Consider the following 18838-nt stretch of genomic DNA (forward strand, 5'->3'; position numbering starts at 1 on the left):
ACATATACCGGGCATCATTGTGCTTAAGGCATGCTGATCGACATATTGCCACAGACAGCTTTCGAGGAATAGCTTAGCATATCCTCCCTTCATCTTGCTTGTAATCAGGTTGCTCAAAACTCCTCTCTGGTGCTCTGTGCTTCAGATTCACATCAAAGATATCAGTGTGCAGCTTTTAAGGAACAGGTTGGGTAAGTCTTACCTAGGACGCCTGGGCAAATTTCTTCAAAGCTTAGGTACATACTTCTTATCCCCTGCCTCTGCTTCTATCCTTTTTTTTCCCCCTTCTCTCGYTTCTTTCATATGTATCTTCTTTCTCAGTTCCCATCTTGTCATTCTCTTCAATTAATCTTTTTTTTTTCTCTTGTCGTCTGTACTCAAGTCTAAAGTGCTCAGGTTCTCATCAGGCATTCATCAGCTTGCACCTTTTCCCTAAACCTTTCAGTTTGAAATGACTGCTCTGCTGTACTGTCAGTGCCTCACTGATGTGGTCTTGTGGTCAGGGCCTTGGTGAGTCATGAGGGTGAACCGAACTGTGCACTTTATGCCATGTTTGCAACYGCTTATCTTTACTGCATCAGTTCCAGCATTGATGTAACACATTCCCTGCAAGTAGTCTTGTGCTGATCCCGGAGCCCTGGMCTCTCTGAAATTCCTTTAAATTGAAAGAATAGATCACAGATACACTCAGTGCATTTGCTCAATGCTCTCAATCACTTTTAATGACAACTGTCAGCACAAAATACCTGTTACAGACTAATAAAGATGATGCACCAGTATTTTTCTAAGATGCCATCCTCCTAGAAAGAAATCTGTGTGGTGTAATCAGGAATTTGATGTGTTAAGAGCTGTGAGATTTTACCTTGATATGATAAATGCAGCAGAAGCAGGCATGTGAAAAATCCCGATGGATGAGCACTGATTATTCTTCAGTTTGTACTGCTCTCTSGTGGGATATATGCGTAAAAACAGTCACCCCAAAAGAATAGCAACGATCTGATCTGACTGCTGACTCGCCTGCCTTGCCTCCTCTGGGTCACAGCGATTTGTGCTGGAAAAGGTAATTTGTTTAGTTTAGCTTCTCACAGAGGCGTTGGTTGCAYGTGGGAGACTATCGTGGACTCCACTCACAAACCTGAGGTGGAAGGGAAAATGTCTTGCTCACTCTCCAAAGGCAGGTCTCCTGTTCTTGAATTTAAATACTAGCCTTATAGGTTCCTGTRAGCATTTCTGGGAGGAGATTATCTACTTTATACAGATAAACAGTCTTTACCTGAAGGCATACAATGCAGACCATGTATATTGTCTGGCTTTGCTGTTACTATATGAGACAAAAAGTGAGTAAAATCAAGATCCAATGTATGAGAATTTGTTAAGCCAACCTGTCATACTGCTGACAATATAGAAAATAAAATGGCATCTTTCTAGCCATCCAAAATCCTTCCACTGSTATTCAGAGCACCTGTGAAGTGGACTGAGTGAGTGCTGACTCCTGCTGGAAAGGACACTGGCGTAGAGGATGTGAGGGCTGAGGTTTTTGAGGCACTCACTGTGGGGCACAGTCAAAGCAGAGCACTGTGTGAGGGCAGCACTGTCCTGTTAGAGGGCACGGCACCACAACAAAGACAGAGCCCAGGCTTAGTTGTTGGAGGATTTGTGAGTGATAAGTTCTTAATAATAAGTAAACCACCACTCTGTGATGATTCTGTGATGAAGAGCCTGATTTTGTGTGTGACCTYAGGTAAGGGTATCAATGCCTTTGGACTTGTAGCATGTGCCCAGACAACGAAAACACAAGTGTCWTGCAACTGAATTAATTAAAAGTTGGGTTTTTTCTTCAGAAACTTACTAATTTTGTGAAACAAAAGCAGACTTCCCACAGAAGGCAGATGAGGATTTGACTCTGTGCTGCTTTTTTATGTAATGAATTGTGCTGCAAAATGAATATAAAGTGATCATTATACCAAATGAATGTGCTGGGTGGTAAGGTGGTACAGGAACAAAGGCCTGAAACTTTGTCAGACAAAGTGAAGACAATCCCTCAAGTGAAATACTGAAGCTCATGCATAACCCAGTTTGTGAAAAGAGTGTTTGCCCTTTTCATTTGGAGTTTCTGTATGGTCTGTYGTTTCAGTAGTAAACTATGCATTCAACGGTAAATAATACTGTTAGGARACTTACCTGTTGGCATAAAATAGTCTTCCCTCATTTGGATGCCTGCATACATTCTAATGTATCTTCAACATTTGCAGATCTTTTGCTGGTATTAAGAAACCTGAACTGAAAGTATCCCTGGAGCCCAATGTGAACTATTTCTTCTACCTGAGGGCTGTCAACCCATTTGGGACAAGTGAACAAAGTGAAGCAGCTCTTATCTCTACTAAAGGTAGATCATCCTTTCCTGMTGTGAAAACAATGAGATGGGAGGGTAAAGCAGACAAACCTTTTTCTTTGGAAATTATATCTGAAGTTCCCAATATGATTGTTGACCAAGTTATTGGAGTTTTTATCTCATTAACTCAAATTTATCTTTTTTTTTTCTTTTGCTTAAAACTGCCATAAGTGGAACTACTTCACTTGAAGTTTGTGTATTTATGTTCTGTGAAAAACTGATGTGACTTCAGAGGCAAAAATGTTGAATTCTGTCAGAGATATGAAGTGATCAAGTATGCTTCAGGGATCTCAGTTTGTTTGAGTCTGACAGAGCACAATCAGATAAAAGTTGTCATGACCTTAAAGAAAACCTCTCACAATTGAAACCTAATGGAGCTTGAGTGATGAGGAAGTATGCAAAGGAGTTTTAAAATGTAATGGATGATTCAAACTCTAAGACTTCCAGATAAATAGTGTTAAATTATGTATGGTTCTAAATCAGCCTCAAAATTCAAATTTGCTATTTTGAAAAAAAGCAAATGGTTGAAAATTATTCAACCTTTTTAACTTACTCTTAAAGATCTCTTTATCACCTGTCTGCATTTCTGAATATTAGACTGCTGTCCCAGCATGGAAGACTATTTGCATTTGCACCCAATTTTCTGTCACTCCTACCTGCCAACAGATAGAACTCTGTCCAGCTAAAATGGCAATAACTGTTGCTTAACATTTTTATTCTTAACCTCATGTTAATGTAGCCAGCCTCTCAGATCTGGTGTTTCTTTGTCATGAATTGTACCAGGAACTCGATTTCGCCTGCTGAGTGACACAGCCCATCCTGCTTTACAAATCTCCTCTAATTCAACAGTGATCCACCTTCCTGAGAAAACCAAACTCACTGGGTGAGTAGCAATGTGATGAGCACAACCGTCCTGTGGAGTTCAGGATGGATCCTTCACTTTCATTTTTTGCCTGTAGGCATCTTTTACATGACACTGTTTTTGTAGAAAAGCTGAATAATTTTGGTTATGCAGCCCCTTAGACTTTGTGCAATTGAACCCCCTTTTCAAACGCTGCAACATCTCAATAAAGTCAGTGGTGGAATTGATGTAGGTGCTGGGAAGAATTCAGTGTTGCACTAAAGAATGGCCAGGAAGTCAAAGGCAGWGGTACCTACTTGGACTTCTCAAATTGTTTCAGCCCATGGTCACTGCTTAATCCATCAGAGTCTCAAAGCAATTTTTTGCTGCCCTGAGAAGGTCAGATTTGTRGGCTTAGTTTTTAATATATTGTGGATAGAAGTAATCCATCTTCCATAGYTTGCTTCTCTCTTGAGGACATTATTGGCAATGTTTTCCAAAGTATTGTGGCTTTGAAGAACAAGGAAGTGCACCTGGGATATGTTAGCATGGTTGTACCAGGCTAGCTCTATCCGCAGAGAGCACAGCAGTGGGGTTGACATATTCATATCCGTCCCAGGACAAGCACAGGTTTACTTGTAGAACTTGTGCCATACTTACATGGCTTTTTAAAAGCGGCYTTAAGTGATTGCTGTTCCCACTGAATGTACACAAGATGTTTGTGACTATGCTTAAAACAGCCAGACTTTCTAGTTGGAGCAAGCCTTCTAAATCTGAGGTCTTTTAGAGAAGTCTGTCTTAGTGCAAAGATGAAAAGACTTTCAGTTAAATCTTTGATAAAACCTTGCAGTTAGAACAACAGAGTAGAATTCATTCGTAATTTTACATGATGCTTCATGATGTGACTGAAAGAAATACCACAATATGGTTCGTCTACCACCACACTCCCCTTACTGTGTGCTTCTTCCACAAACAGGTTTCCTTCAGTCCTGGGTGARCTACTGCCTGCTCAAGGATGTCATTACTGGGAAATTGTTGTCTCTGCCTGCAGAAGCTACAGGATTGGGATTTGCTATGAGGAAATAACACRGAGCAGTGTCCTGGGGCTGAGTGAAACCTCCTGGTGCATGCGATGCTGTCCTACACAAACCAGGTAAAGAATAGTCACTCCAGCTGCTTGGGAAGTTACTTGTCCTTCATGAAAATAAACAGAAGGGATTCTTCAGCTTTCTTTATGTAAATTTGAATAATAAGAAAAGGACACCTACACAAGGTCTTTAGACCTTCTCMGTTTAAAACGCCTTGTAAAGCAATTAATCTCAAACAGAGAATTTTAGCACCCTTCATCCAGGCAGTGAATAAAACTTAAAGAACTACTTTGTTGCTGCTCATATCCTGATTAGCTTCACTAAACCCCAGGAAGTGTATTTWTTTCCATAAATGCAGCCCTTTTAGACCCTATTCCCATCTGCAGACGATGTCAAGMCTTGACAGGGAGTGTTTTCTCCTGCCTGTTTTCTCTTTGCAGAAGTAGGTGCTCACCTGCCACTGTGGCAGGACTGCAGGGTGCTAGGGTAGTCTGTGCTAGCAGGCCAGTGCCAGGCTGCTTGATCTAAACAAGTGTGCTTTTTTCAATGTGAAATCATATAGCTGTATGAACATAATTAGCTAAATGCAACATCCAAAGGCTTTTTTTTCTAAGGGTCCAACGATGCCAAGTGAAAAGGCTCATTGGGGTGCCAGGCTGGGCTTGAAGTGATGCCTCATTTGCTTTGCCTACGTACTGAGCAAAATGTTGTTTCCATGTGACAGGCTGCTGCATGCAGCCACCTGTCAATAGATTGGAATTAAGCTGCAGGTTATTTCTGGTAAATTGCTGTGGGGAGGCTCACTGTGTTCTGGTTTCCGTTTCCCTGCAGCTTTCTTTACAGATTTCTTCACACCGGTGTGATGAGTGATGTCCATGTGACAGAACACCTGGCCAGGATTGGCATCCTGTTGGATTACAGTAGTGGCAGGCTGTCGTTCTTCAATGCAGAGAGAGGACTGGTGCTGTTTGCCATCAGGCACAAATTCACCGATGCTGCTCACCCAGCCTTTGCCCTGGAAAAGGCAGGAATGCTTACCCTGTGCACGGGAATGGAGCTGCCCGAGTTCGTGAAGCACAACTAATCTCCTGCTTCACCCTTTCCAGAAAACTGACAAATACAGCATCAGGGGATAGAGAGAGGAAGAGGCATGCCAGGAAGGGATAGCTAGTCTTCACTGATGAATGCTATGTGCACAGCTCTCCTTCACATCATCAGTAATTGTAGTTACTGCTCARACACATAATCACCCTGAGCCTGGAAGAAAATCGACTTCTTCAGATGGAGCATGCACCTAGTAACACACACAGCAGTACTTCTAAGGGGATAAAGAAGTTTTGTTAGATATGATAGTGCTAGCTGTCTTTTTAAAGTTAATTATGAACCCGTGTATGAAATAAATGCATTTCGCACTGCAATACATGAAAGCCATTGTCTCGTCATTTGCCAGGACAGTCAGAGCCTGAATCCAAGATGCTGCGCTTGGAAAATGCATAAAATTTTCAAAAACTGAAACATTCTGCGGATTGATGTATCCTGTCCAAATTTTTGCCAACTCTTTAATGCACAAATTAAGAAAACTTGGACACATAGAAATCCTCATGTTTTCAAAATGAGCAAGTCCCAAGCTTGTTCTTCATATGAGCCCTGTAAAGTCTAAGCGTGCCACACCTACCTAACCTGCTCACAGCAGACTACCCTGGCTGTGTCAGTAAATATTTGTGCTTGTGAATAGCTACGTGTGAAATGCAGGTGTGAGGAAACTTGATAGTAGTGGTAAAAATGTATTTTTCATCCTCAGTTTGTTGGGTAAGGGGTTTTAATGGTGAAGGGAATATTGCTGCTCAGGACATTGTGGATTACYGCTTTTCTGTCACTGCATGTTACCTTGGCAGTTACAAATTTGATGCTCCTAACTTCAGACTTGTATACATTTTCTTGCATCTGCCCTGCTCTTTCCTGTTATCTGCTCCAGCACCAGCGTCATGACAATGAGGTGCAGTGTTTCAAGGCCATCAAAGCAGGCAGGCTAAAACTGGTTGATGTCATCACAGGAATAGGATGCTTATTTTCCCCCTTGTCTTTTTCAAACTGCTTTTCAAAGTGTTTTTTTCCAAGCACTTCACACATTGTTGGTGTGCCTGTCTTCCTGCCTGTCTCAGGGGCTGAAGGCACAAATGCCAGTGGTGCTGAGCTCCAGTGAGCTCTGGGGGGAAATTAATCTTAAAGAAAGCAGGCAATGTTTTCATGCGGTGCCTGCTCTGGAGATTTCTGCCTCAGGGGACTCTCTTGCCAGCCTCATTTTTGAGCTCAGCTGAAGAGCTGTACTCTCTGAATTAAAACAGGTTTCAGGAGTGTTTGCAGCTGAAAAGAGGAGTTAAATGAGTTACAATGAAGCTTCTGCTTTTTATGCTCCGAGGAGGTGACTGCTGCTCTTGGTTTATGTATGATTTAACACCTTCAAGGCATGTGTTTTCTGCTCCAGCCTGCTGTATGCTGGTTGTCCCAGGAGAGCCACAGCCCAGACTGTGACAGCAGGCTTAGGCAACTGAGCTCTGAGCTCAGSCTCTGGGCTTGGTTAAGGCAACCCAAAGAGGATCCTGTGGCCTCTTCTTTTAAGCTGGAAGTCTTCCTGGCATTTCAATAAAAGAGTGCCAGTTCTGAGTCCCAGTCAGGGAGAGAGTGGAATAAAAGAGCAGGATTGTGCCCTGTTGGCTGAAGTATCTTGTAGAGGTGTGGAGGATGGTGAGAAAAGGTCCGGGATTAAYTGGGAAAGAAATACAGAAAGGGTATTTGGGTTAGCATTACACTGAAGGCTGAAGAGGAGGAGGCGACAGAAGGTAGGCTGGAAACTCACACAAAGCAGATGGTGCTAAACTAAGAGGCAGGTCAGTAGTGTCAGCAGGGTGTGTTACTCAGGCTCCTGCAGCCAGTGAGATCACCAAAGGTTTGCCTACCTCCSGAGTTTAATGTGGTTCTTAGAAATAAGCCTGAGATATGCCATACTATGCCCTCCTCACCCTGATCACTGCCCTTCCAAAAGTGGGACTGCTTCATGGACACCAATGTGATATATTGACAAGGGGAGAGATAGYGATTAGAGAACAAAATGACAGGAAAAAATAACTGGATGGTTTTTTCAATGAAGGCAAGAAGCAATTGCCTTGTCAAAGGCAACTATATATTAGTAATTAGTTGTTTTAAAATAAAAAGTGAAAGCTTTGTCTATTGCCAGACATTATCAGTGAGGTACTACTACACCACTTGAGCTTGGCCAAATGTTTTTATTGAAGTCACCTCATTCTCAGAAATGTTTGGTTAATTTGAAAAAATAGCCTGACTCTGTTTTCTTGACAAATTTTATATAAGGTCCAACTTTTAGATTGAGCACTATCAAAAAGTGTATTTACTCTTTATGTGAAAGCTGGGTAAAATGAAAGTGTCACTCAAAGAGCTTAAACAGTACTAATTTGAATGTCTAAATCTGGTCTGCTTTAAGCTATGCCAGATGAATAAATCCTGTTTGGAAAGATGGAACAAAGTGTGCAGGAAACCATATACAAGTTAAGATTCAGTATAAGGAAAAGCTCCTATTAGTGAGGAAAGCAGACCCCGAAAGCCACAGCTAAACTGCTAGGACTTAGAGTATATGGTGGAAATTCCCCTTCCCTTGGAAAGTGTAGAGGTACATTTGGTGTGGTGTTTTACTTGCCTGATGGGTATTAAGTTCAGGAACTCACTTTCCAGAAGGTGACTGTCCTTAGACACATCAATGTRCAGTGCAGTCCATATCTTTGCGTTCAGATGAACTGAGACCTTGAGGTTTGTTGCACTCACTTTTTTCTGACCTTTGCAGCTTGTACACTGGAAGAAAAAGACAGAAAGCTCCCAATCACTATATTTTTGTTGTACTTGATRAATTTAGCATTTAGAAATACCTCAAAGCCAGCAAAGAATATCACTGAGCTTGGCTGAAGTCACTAAGTCTTCAATGAAAATATTGACATTGATACTGATATTGACAAAATGGGTTGTGTGGTACCTATACATAGTATAGTCATCATTCCATGCTTAGAACAACATTTTTAAAAGTTAAAACATCTGTAAAAGACTTCACCAGTAATTTGGGGTTTATTTTCATTCTGAAGTACAAAAGCTGATGCCTAACATTGTTAATAAATAATTGGACTGACCTGAAACACATTGCATTAAAAGGAAAATTTCCTCTCGCTTCAGCAGATTTTAGATTGCTCTTGTAAAYCCCTGTCCACTGAGTTGAGAATAGAGGCATGACTGTAAAAACAGAAGCATTAATTTCTACTGTCAAAGTAGGGCTGCACTGCAATACTGCTAGTATCAGTGGTATTGATCCACAAACCTCGCTTAGGTCAGCCTGCCCCAGAGAGGGTTCCATGTGACGTCAGGCAGACGCTGGCAGTGCATCTCGCAAGCTGCAGCACATGCAGGAACAGCACTGCTCCTAAGCTAGCATTTCAGTGTGTACTGAAATGTACTGGAAATGGTCAAGTAATGCCTTATTTTAGAAACAGGTACATTAACATCACACCCCCCTCCCCAACCACCATTAYTGAAAACTGTGTGCATATTATCACTAAATCTGTTGTATTGATACTCAGTAAGTTGTTGCTAAATCCAAAGTCCTGTGATATTGTATGTGATGTACATGTGAAATATTATTTCTATTAGCATTGCAGGGGTTTTAAATAGGTATGTAAAGATGAATGCAGGAGTAATGTGAAATTAGGATGGTTCAAATCATTCTCTCTTCAGACTAACAAGTAGGGCCTGTAACATGTTGAGGTTTCAATTTGATTCAAAAAATCACGTTCTGTAGTATAACCACAATTGCATTACTGTCTTTTTGCTGATGGATTTACTAGCTATGGAGAATCCCAGTATACTCAGTCACAGAACCATGCTGTGAACAGATTCTAAACTAGTAAAGTACCTACATTTTTCATTTTGAGTTTGTCCAGTTTTGTGGCACCATGAAAAAATTGTATTTGCTGACCACGGATTACTCTGCAGGACAGTTCCTGCAGGACGCAGTGTGGAAGGAAATGGAACAGATTTCTACCCTAGACACTGAATATCATTTACTTCCATAGACAGGAAAATCTTCCACTAGACCAGGTTGCTCAGACTTCCATCCAACCTGGCCTTGAACGCTGCCAGGGTTAGGGGATCCACTACTTCTCTGGGCAACCTGTTCCAGTTCCTGTTGCTGCATACCCTTGTAAAAAGTCCCTCTACTGCTCTCTTGAAAGCTCCTTTCAGGTACTGGAAGGTGCTRTAAGGTCTTCCCAGAGCTTTCTCTTCTGCATGCTGAACAAACTCAACTGTCTCAGCCTGTCCTCACAGGAGAGGTGCTTGATGCCTTTGATCACCTCTGTGGCTTTCSTCTGAACTCTCTCCAGCTCTTCAATAGAGGGGGCCCCAGAGATGGGCACAGCACTCCAGGCAGAGTCTCTTGAGAGTGRCAGAGCAGAATCGCTCCCTGGACTGCTGGCCATKCTGCTTTTGATGCCGCTCAGGATGTGGCTGGCTTTTTGGGCTGCAAGTGCACATTGTCAGGCCATGCTTAGGTTCCTGTCCATCAATAGCCCCAGGTCTTCATCAGGGCTGTTCTCAATCCACCCAGTCCTTGTGTGGGATTGCCCTGAGCCAGGTACAGGGCTTTGCCCTTGGCCTTGGTGAACCTGATGTGGTTCGCACAGGCCCAGCTGTCGAGCCTGTCCATGTCCCTCTGGATGGCACCCCCTCCCTCCAAGGAATGGAGCTTCACACAGCCCAGCCTTCTGAGACTGCAAAAGTCTGCCTCATCCTTCCATGAGCCCTGCTCAGAATGCACCATGAATATGTAGTCCCGTAATTCTTATTTTCATTTTCGTCATGAAGAGAAGAACTACAGTTTGAAGTAAAATTAACAGAGATTATTTTACCTAATTCTGTATATTGTATTTTAGATATGTTTATGTCTGGTTCCTGCTATCGTAAAAAAAAAAATTAAAAAATAAAAATGAAGAAAATATAGCAGCCTACAGGAAAAGAACAACAACCAAAAAAAAATTATCTCTGATAACWTTATAACAAGAGAGGGAGCTTTGCATCTGTTCCAACAGCATCCACTGGTGCTGGTGTCTCACCCTGGCTACTGATAGCATTCTCTTTTTCGATAAGGTTTTTTTTCTGAAACAAATATTAATAAAAATATTTCAAACAAGATGTGCAACTAGCAGTGTAAATAACTAAAAAATGACTGCTAGTKCTTAGGAAATAATCTGTGTCACTGTTTGCTGTATTAGGCGAGGGCCTTCCTTTCAAAGCAAAGAATGTGTGTTGAGATAAGCAAAGAGCTTTCTGTGCTTTCACCAGAGCAGAGATACACAGAAACACATACTAATAGTCTGCCCAGGTACAGAATTACAGGTCTAGATTATAAAAGCAGATTTTGGAAGTTAAACTGGAGCATTTMTTGGGTGTTTAAAAATATATATAAATATAAGTAAATAGTATCACTAAGCCCCAAGTGAAAAATTTACCTTTTTAACTCAGGGCCATACACACCTATTATATGCTTCCCTGGCATAAATTGGTGCTGCATTCTGTGATTTCAATGCAGAAGACTCAGCCTTGCTGCCTGGCACTGCAGTTATTTTTGCACACATTCAGTAACTTAAGTAGATTCTGAGTAGGCTGGGCATGCTGATCACATGTGGCTCATTTGGACAAGTAAAGAGCGAGAAGTCAAACAATTCCTCAAAATGTGAGATTTCTAGGACACCTGCATTGTGTGAAAATGCACCAGCTTTACTTTCTGTTTCTCAGTTGCTGGACCCTGGAAAACCTTATGGAAGGAGCGCAGCACTTAGTATCCGTCTGAACAATATTCCTGCTGCGGAAAACATTCAAGCTGGAATGTTTACTTTGCACTTTAAATCATGCCAAAGTTAACAGTTCTGTTAGAAGGACAAAGGTGGGTAAGTCACGTTAGATTTACCAAGGAGAAAAAACAAACCACTAAAAAGGTCCTCTTCCCCGGTTACCCTGCCAAGTACTTCAGAGTTGTGGCCCACTGTAAGGAAGCATTTGATGTTTTGCTACCAAATGCTGCCTTTCCAACCACTTTGTAGTGTATTTCTCATCTTTAAAAAAAACAGGATCTCTGCTAACAGCAAAATGAGTTACAAGAAATCCCAAGAATTTGTGCAGAGCTCTGTCTCTGGCACAATTTTTACACTGTTATTTTTCAAACAGGACTGGAAATAATTTAAGATCTTCACATTAGTGAAACTCTTCCCTTAACTAGTATAATTTTGATCTTGAATTAAACAGACTAGCTTTAGCATTCAAAGCTTAAAATAGTTATCTGCCTTTTGCAGTTTAGTTTCTGTGTTTTAAGGTGGTCCTCTGTTCATATAGTAACTGCAAGGCAGCTCTGTTATCTGCAGTGCAGTGGTTATGGAGGACATTAAAGATTATGAAGTAATGGGTTAAAGGCTGCAACAATCAAAAGGAACTTTTTTTTTTTAAAAAAAGTCCATTACTGGCACCACCCATGTGTAAACATGGGAAGCAAAAGCTCAGAGCTATTACTGAGTATTACTGATGTTACCCAAGGAAGATGTGAATGCTGACTTTTATTGCACAAAGGTAAAAGGTATGTTTGATGTTAGAATCAGGTCTTATTTTTGTCAGCTTGTAACAGCACATTAATGGCTGGACATTGCACTCAGTGTCATGGTCTAGTTGACAAGGTGATGACCAGTCAAAGTTTGGTCTTGATAATATTWGAGTATTTTCAAACATAAATGATTCTGTGATTCTGTGAAGTAACTCATCTTTTTAATATACAGTTAATTAACTCTGTTAATTAGATACCAATGGATCATATATGTATGCACTGGAATAGCAAACATCTCATTAGACTCATGGCACTGAAATTAGAGCGACAGTTCCCACGCTGCACCTTGACATAGTCTGGTTCCTTGGATACCCACTCCAGCTGAGAACTGTAGAACAGCCATCCTTGATTCACTGCCTGCTTCAGCTGAGGTTTCCAGTCTGGTTTGTGGACAAACTGCAGGAATGAGGCTAACACCAGGAAGAAAGACAGACGTAGCCAGCAGGGCCATCTTCCTTGGCCCTCCCACGAAAGGAACTGCTGTAAAGGACAATGATGCTGGAGTGCAGCTGCACCTCCTTAGCCCTGCAGAGGTGCAGCAGGGTAAACTATTAAACCACCCCTTTCAACCCTTAGATCCTACACTTAGGGTGACAGGAAACTAGAAATGATAGAATAGCAAACTCCAAATCAGGTGGCAGGAAGACTACAGAATGTGCTGGCATGTGGAACAGCTAGTTTCCCCCAAGCAACAGCTCCTAACCRCAGCTGAAAATGGTAACTGTGATGTGCACTTGACTTACAGCAATTTCACAGCTACGTGTCTCTTGCTGTAATTCTACAAGAGTGCAGTTATTTTTCTTCATGTCTTACTGAAATATTCACAATCCAGCTGTGACAAGTAGGCTTTTTTTTTTTTTWKTTTAAAAAAAAAAGGGTTTTTAAGGAAATTTTTGACTTGCTGTGTGCAACTAGCATTCTGTAATTCCTTCCCTGTTCTCCCCCAGGTGGGGAAATTGCTTGTACCATGAATCCAGGCCAGCTCCGATATGGCACCATATGGTGCATCATCCCTATTGGATTGTGCCTGCTTAGCTATCAAAGACTGGTTGGTTGGCTTGTGGTGTGGTAAATCAACCTATAACTTGTATAACCCCACCTACCTTTCATAGGCCTGTACATGCCAATTTTTTACTTTTAAATRTTTATACTCTGCTTGCAATTCCTTGATCCCACCGATATCAATATCTTGGAAGACTCCAAGGTGAACTGCATGGACAGATGTGCTCTGGAGTCAAGAATTGTGCTGGAGGAGCAAGAGGAGCTTTCTACAGATGGCAAGATCTCAAAACTAGAGCAGAGAGAGGTATGCCAGCCCCCTCTGCCCTGAGCAGGGAGCAGTGCAGCCCTGACTCAGAGGTAGCTGTGACTCAGTGTGGGTGGCACGTAGAGTGACAATGGCCCCCCACACTTACAAAAGCCACCCCCAGGAAGCACGAGCAGCCAGAGCATGGTGCAGCAACTCACAAGGAAGGGTGCACAGGGTGGGTGCTGTGGGCTGCCAGCTTAAACYTAGCTCAGCTGGTGGTCATCACTCTCACTGCAGAATCTTGGTTTCCCCTRAGCCAAAAGTCACATCCTCTTTGTGCATCAAAAGTGTGGCCCAGTTGGAGCTCCCACAGAAACATGGAGCTGTCCAGGTCTCAGGATGTAAGGAATGCCAGAGCCTGACGCTGCTCTTAGAGGGAAGCAGAGAAAAGTGCTGTGTGAGATGTGATCATGTGGACAATCCGCTCAGCCTGGTGGCAGAGCTGGAAGAGGAAGGAGAAAGGCTGAGAAGTGTTGGGGACTCTGAGTTGGAGATGGACTGATAGAACTGCTCCACCCCTTGGACAAACATCCCTGCCATCCTGATGGCAAGAAGCAAGGGCTCCTTTGTCCTCTCACCACCAGGCAGAAAGAGTGGACATCAGAGAGGAGAGGGGAAATGAAATGAAATGAGGCTCCTCTTAGGCTGCAGACAAATCCTCTCCCGACCTATCTCACCTCTCCAAGTGCCCTTATATCATAGGTATGAGGCTCTGGAATTCAAGGACCAGGGAAAAGAGAATGTGGATGAAGGATCCATCCAGGCTGGAGGGATTGCCTAGGCCCGGGCAACCATCCTCACCTTTGCTGAGGAAAAAAAAGAAAGGCAATCATTGGTGGCTCCCTTCCAAGAGGAACACAGGGCCCTGTGTGCTGACTGGATCCAGCCCAYAGGGGCGTGTGCTGCCTCCCTGGGCCTACATCAACAAAAAGCTTTCCAGCCTGGTACAGCTCACTGATTATTACCTGCTACTGGTTTTCCAGTGGGCAGCTACAAAGTCACAAGGAGCCTGCAGACAACAATYATAGAACCAGAGAAATGTTTCATTTGAAAGGGACCTTAAAGATCACATCTTCCCAAGCCCCTGCCATGGGATGCCATTCATTAAATCAGTTCCCCATCAAACATGGCTTTGAACACTTCCAGGGATGAAGCATCCACAAGTTTGCTGGGCAACCTGAGAAAGGCAACAGCAACAAAAAGAGAGCCAAGGAGATTTTCCATCCTTAGTGTTTTGTGTGGCAAACAGTGAGAAAGGGTAAGGGAAAGGATAAGGTACTTAATGCATTCTTTGCCTTAGTCTTTACTTGCAAGACTAGTTATCTCAAGGTACCCAGCCCATGAGACAGGGAGCAGAATGAACCCCATAATCTAGGAGGGGACTGTCAGTGACCTGTTATGCCACTAAGACCTGCACAAGTCAATGGGGCCAGATGGGATCCACCCAAGGGTCCTGAGGCAGTTATTGAAAGAGTTTAACCAAGCTACTTTCGATCATTTACCAGGAGTTCTAGTCGGCATGGAGGTCCCAAGTGACTGGAAGTTGGCAAATGTGACACCCATCTGCAAGGAGAATTGGAGGGAGCATCAGATCAGAGCCAGACCTCACTCCTGGGGAATGGAATAACTCATCCAGAGTGCCATGACACAGTGCGTGCAGGACAGCCAGAGGCTGAGGTCCACCCAGCAGGGGTTTGTGAAAGGGAGCTCCAGCTTGGCCAAYCTGTTCCTCTGTGACAGCGTGTCCTGCTTTGTAGGTTAGGAAAAGCCCGTGGATATAGTCTGCACAGACTTCAGTAAAGCTTTGACACTGCCTCCCACAGCATTCTCCTGGAGAACTGGCAGCTGATGGTTTGGACAGGCGCATTTTTCACCAGGTAAAAACTGCCCGGATGGCTGGGCCCAGAGTGGTGATGAGTGGAGTTCCATGCAGCTGGTGGGCACTCACCAGTGCTGTTCCCCAGGGCTCAGTACTGGGGGCAGTTCTGTTTAATGACTCCATCAGTGACCTGGACAAGGGGATCGAGTGCACCCTCAGTCAGTTTGTGGGTGACACCGAGCTGGGTGGGAGCTGATCTGCTGGAGGGCAGGAAGGCTCTGCAGAGGGATCTGGCCAGGCTGGATCATGGGCCAAGGCCAAGGGTGTGAGTTCTGTGAGGAGCAGTTGAGGGTGCTGGGRACGTTTAGCCCGGAAAAAAGGAGGCTCGGGGGAACACACTGCTCTCTACAACTCCATGAAAAGAAGCCATAGACACATGGGGATTGGTCTCTTCTCCTGGGTGACAAGTGATAGGACAAGAGGAAATGGCCTTGAGTTGTACCAGGAGAGGTTTAGATTAGATATTAGGGAAAAAAAATAATGGAAAGTGTGGTAAAACATTGGAGCAGGCTGCCTAGAAAAGTGGTGCAGTCACCAGCCCTGAAAGTGTGTGCATGTGGCTCTTGGGAAAATGGTTTAATGGTGAACATGATGGTGGTTCTGGGTTGATGTTTGGACTTGATGGTCTTGGAGATCCTTTTCAACCTTTATGATTCTAATAATTCTGTGACTCTATCCACAGCCTGCAAGTAAGGAAACTAGTAGCCATTACAAGTCTTAGATTTTCTCTAACATTCTCCTTCAGCCTGTAGTGACAGCTCTGATTTCTGTTTCTGCAAGTGTCTAATTCAGTGACTGCAGCAATGTGAGAAGCACTCTCACTTTCTCCTGTTTTAATCTACAGTCAAAGCATGCATGTGTGGGAGTATATCATGCAAGTATGGCTTCACAAGGACTGACAAATTCTTAAAACACTTTCCTCTGATTGCATTTCTGGAATGACCCTAGTGCAACTGATGAATATTTGGACAGTTTTATGCCAGCTCATTAGTTCTTGTAACTGAGATTGAGGTAAAGGGAAGAGCATTTAATTAAAAAAAAAAAAAAAAAAAAAAAAAAAAAAAAGCGCTCTGCGGAACTTTCAGGGAGAAGAGCAGAAGACAGGGTAATGTTTCTAAGCCATGTAATTCTGAGTTAGTAAACTGAAACAAGGTGGGTCTATATCTTTCATTATATATTCTGCTTTGGGAAGGGGGGCCATTTCCTATTGAATCCCAAAGATCTACCTTTAAAAGCTACCTAAATCACAGAATGGCTGAGGTGTAAGGGACCTTGTAAGGGACCTTCTTGCCCAGCCTCCCTGACAAGCAGGGCTCCCATTAGTGACTGCCCAGAATAATGTCCAGGTGGCTTTTGAAGATCTCCAAGGACAGTGACTCCACCAAATCTCTGAGCAGCATGTACCATTGGTCTGTCATCCTCAAAGTAAAAGAAATTTTCCTGATGTCTCCTGCTGCCCAGCCCTGTGGAGCCCTCACACAGTGTTCGGAGGTGCAATAGCTGGGGTGCTGTTTTAGAGAAGTGTTTTAGAGAAGTGTCCAGCAAAGGGTTGAAGGGCTGTGACTGGAGGATGACAAGGACTATTTGGCTGCAAAGGCACCAGCATGGTGCCAGAGATTTCTTGGCACTGCAGATGGAAAAGCAAAGAAAGACCCAGGAAAGGTGGGAGAAGGGAATCAAAAGCTCACAAATAGTTTCCTTGAAGGCTTAAAAGTGGCAGCAGAAGCAGCTCTGTGGCACAGCCATCCCCAAGGACTGCCCTCCCCACCTCCCTGCCTTCTTCAGCTCCCTGCAGGAAAGTTGCCCACAGTTGAGGACCTCTCACCCCCTCTATTGCCCTCCCAAAAGCGTCACAACTTGAGCAAGCAGAGGGTACTTGAAGGAGGCAGCCAGAGAAGGCTGAGTAACAGGCTGGAAGCCTTCAGTGACACCCACAGTCATGGCATAGCTGCAGTGGAACTGCAGCGTGCCACAAGCCAAGGCTTGGCACAGAAGCAGCATTCCAGGCAGAGCTGCACAATCCTGAGGGACCACCAGGACCCACTGCTCCTTTCTGTGTAGCTGCTTTCCAATCAGTCAGTTCCCCCCAAGAGCAGGACTTCACAATTCTCCTCACTGAYGTTTTTTCACCCCATTTCTCCATGTCTCCATGTCCAGCATCCTTACTTGCAGCCTATCAACCACTCCTCCCGATGAGTGCCATTGGCAAACTTGCTGAAAGTACACTCTGCCTCATCATCCTATCCATTACTAAACAATATTAGACCCAGAACTGAGTTTCTGGGGTACATCAAGTGTTACTGGCTTCCAGCTGCGCTTTATACCATGGATCACCATGTTGAATCCACCTGCCCAAGCTTGCAACAAAAGTAGCCTTTGTAACCCCTTCAAAAATTATTTTAAGCTGCTGCAGTAAAATTAGCACTATATAATGGAAACTTTGCATGAAATCACATCTCAGTGGGATGTTTCAGCTTCACAATGACATTCTGGTGAGGCAGATCCCCAAGATTTTGTGGAGGTCTGATGCCCACATAGATACTGCTTAGCAACCAAGAGCTTCTTTAGGAGAAAGCAAATTCTTTGCAGCCTGGGAGCTGGTTGCTGTGCCTTTCATCCAGGAAGGAGGAGGAGAGCTGAAACTGTAAAGTGAGTGGCTCACAGCTCATTCATCTCCAAGAAGATACCAATGGCTTTGCACCTCACCCCATGATCTGTGTTGCCATTTGAACCAAGCACAGCTCAGAGCCARCCACTGCCTTGCAGACTTCCCTGGTGCTCTGAGGACATGAGGAATGCTCTCCTCTTTTCCTCCAGAAAATGTTTGCTGATAGATCTGCAACAGAAGTTCTGTAGTCAGAAGCTAGATGTTCTGAAAATCTATCCAAAGTTTATTAATTTCCTCAGCTCAGGTAGCATCAGCCTAGTCCAGGAACACTGGCCATATACCTTATGGGGAGCTGGGACCAGCTGAGGCTCAGTACTTGTTTGCCATTGTGAGGATGTGTCCCTTCACCATAAAATTATCACAGGAGACCTGCTCCATAACGTGCATGTCTACTGATTTTTCAGAGCTCTAGAATTGGCTTTGCAAAGAGACCAATGAAGGAATGGAGAAACTGCTGAGCCAGACCAGGAGCAACAGTTCTTTTCTAGTGAGTGATGGGCACATTCAGAGATTTATGTCACAGTCCTKTCTGAAACAGACCATGCAGATTGTGCTGCAGCTGCAGGACCACTGACAAAGAGATGCTTATACTGATTATTAACACTGCCTGAAGTTGGCCTCCCGTTGGTAACCCTGAATTTTCTCTGGAGGATAAAGAATATTTCCTCTTCCCTGTCATTGTAGCTTTCCCAGCCATGAAAACAACACACTGTATAGAAAGAGGAGACCAAAGGGAAAAAATATGCTGTGTTTCAAATGTTCTCTGTGTTAAAAGCTGAACCTACATCTTTGATAGCACCTTTATTTATCTCATGCCTCTTATTTTTTCTGTCATTTTCATTGTCCTTTAATAGGTCCATTCTGATGTGGCCTTACCTTGCTCTGCCTCTTCTTAGGGTCATTTCTGTAAATTTTAAGAGGTTGCCTTGGAATTACTTCTATAAATATTAAGACAG

At 43.5% G+C, this 18838-nt stretch overlaps 1 protein-coding gene across 1 annotated transcript in view; it reads left to right on the forward strand.

Moving 5' to 3' along the window:
* Positions 1-5703, forward strand: part of CMYA5 (cardiomyopathy associated 5) — a 46186-nt gene extending 40483 nt beyond the window's left edge. Inside the window, exons 10-13 of the mRNA XM_057363866.1 lie at positions 2253-2386; positions 3176-3275; positions 4210-4386; positions 5153-5703. Coding sequence (XP_057219849.1) covers positions 2253-2386; positions 3176-3275; positions 4210-4386; positions 5153-5405 — 664 coding nt within the window. The 3' untranslated portion in view covers positions 5406-5703. The remainder of the gene's footprint in view (positions 1-2252; positions 2387-3175; positions 3276-4209; positions 4387-5152) is intronic.
* Positions 5704-18838: the final 13135 nt, after the last annotated feature.

Source organism: Malurus melanocephalus, unplaced genomic scaffold, assembly GCF_030028575.1.
Source record: "Malurus melanocephalus ecotype Western Australia unplaced genomic scaffold, MMel_1.1 scaffold_31, whole genome shotgun sequence".
Classification (NCBI taxonomy): domain Eukaryota; kingdom Metazoa; phylum Chordata; class Aves; order Passeriformes; family Maluridae; genus Malurus; species Malurus melanocephalus.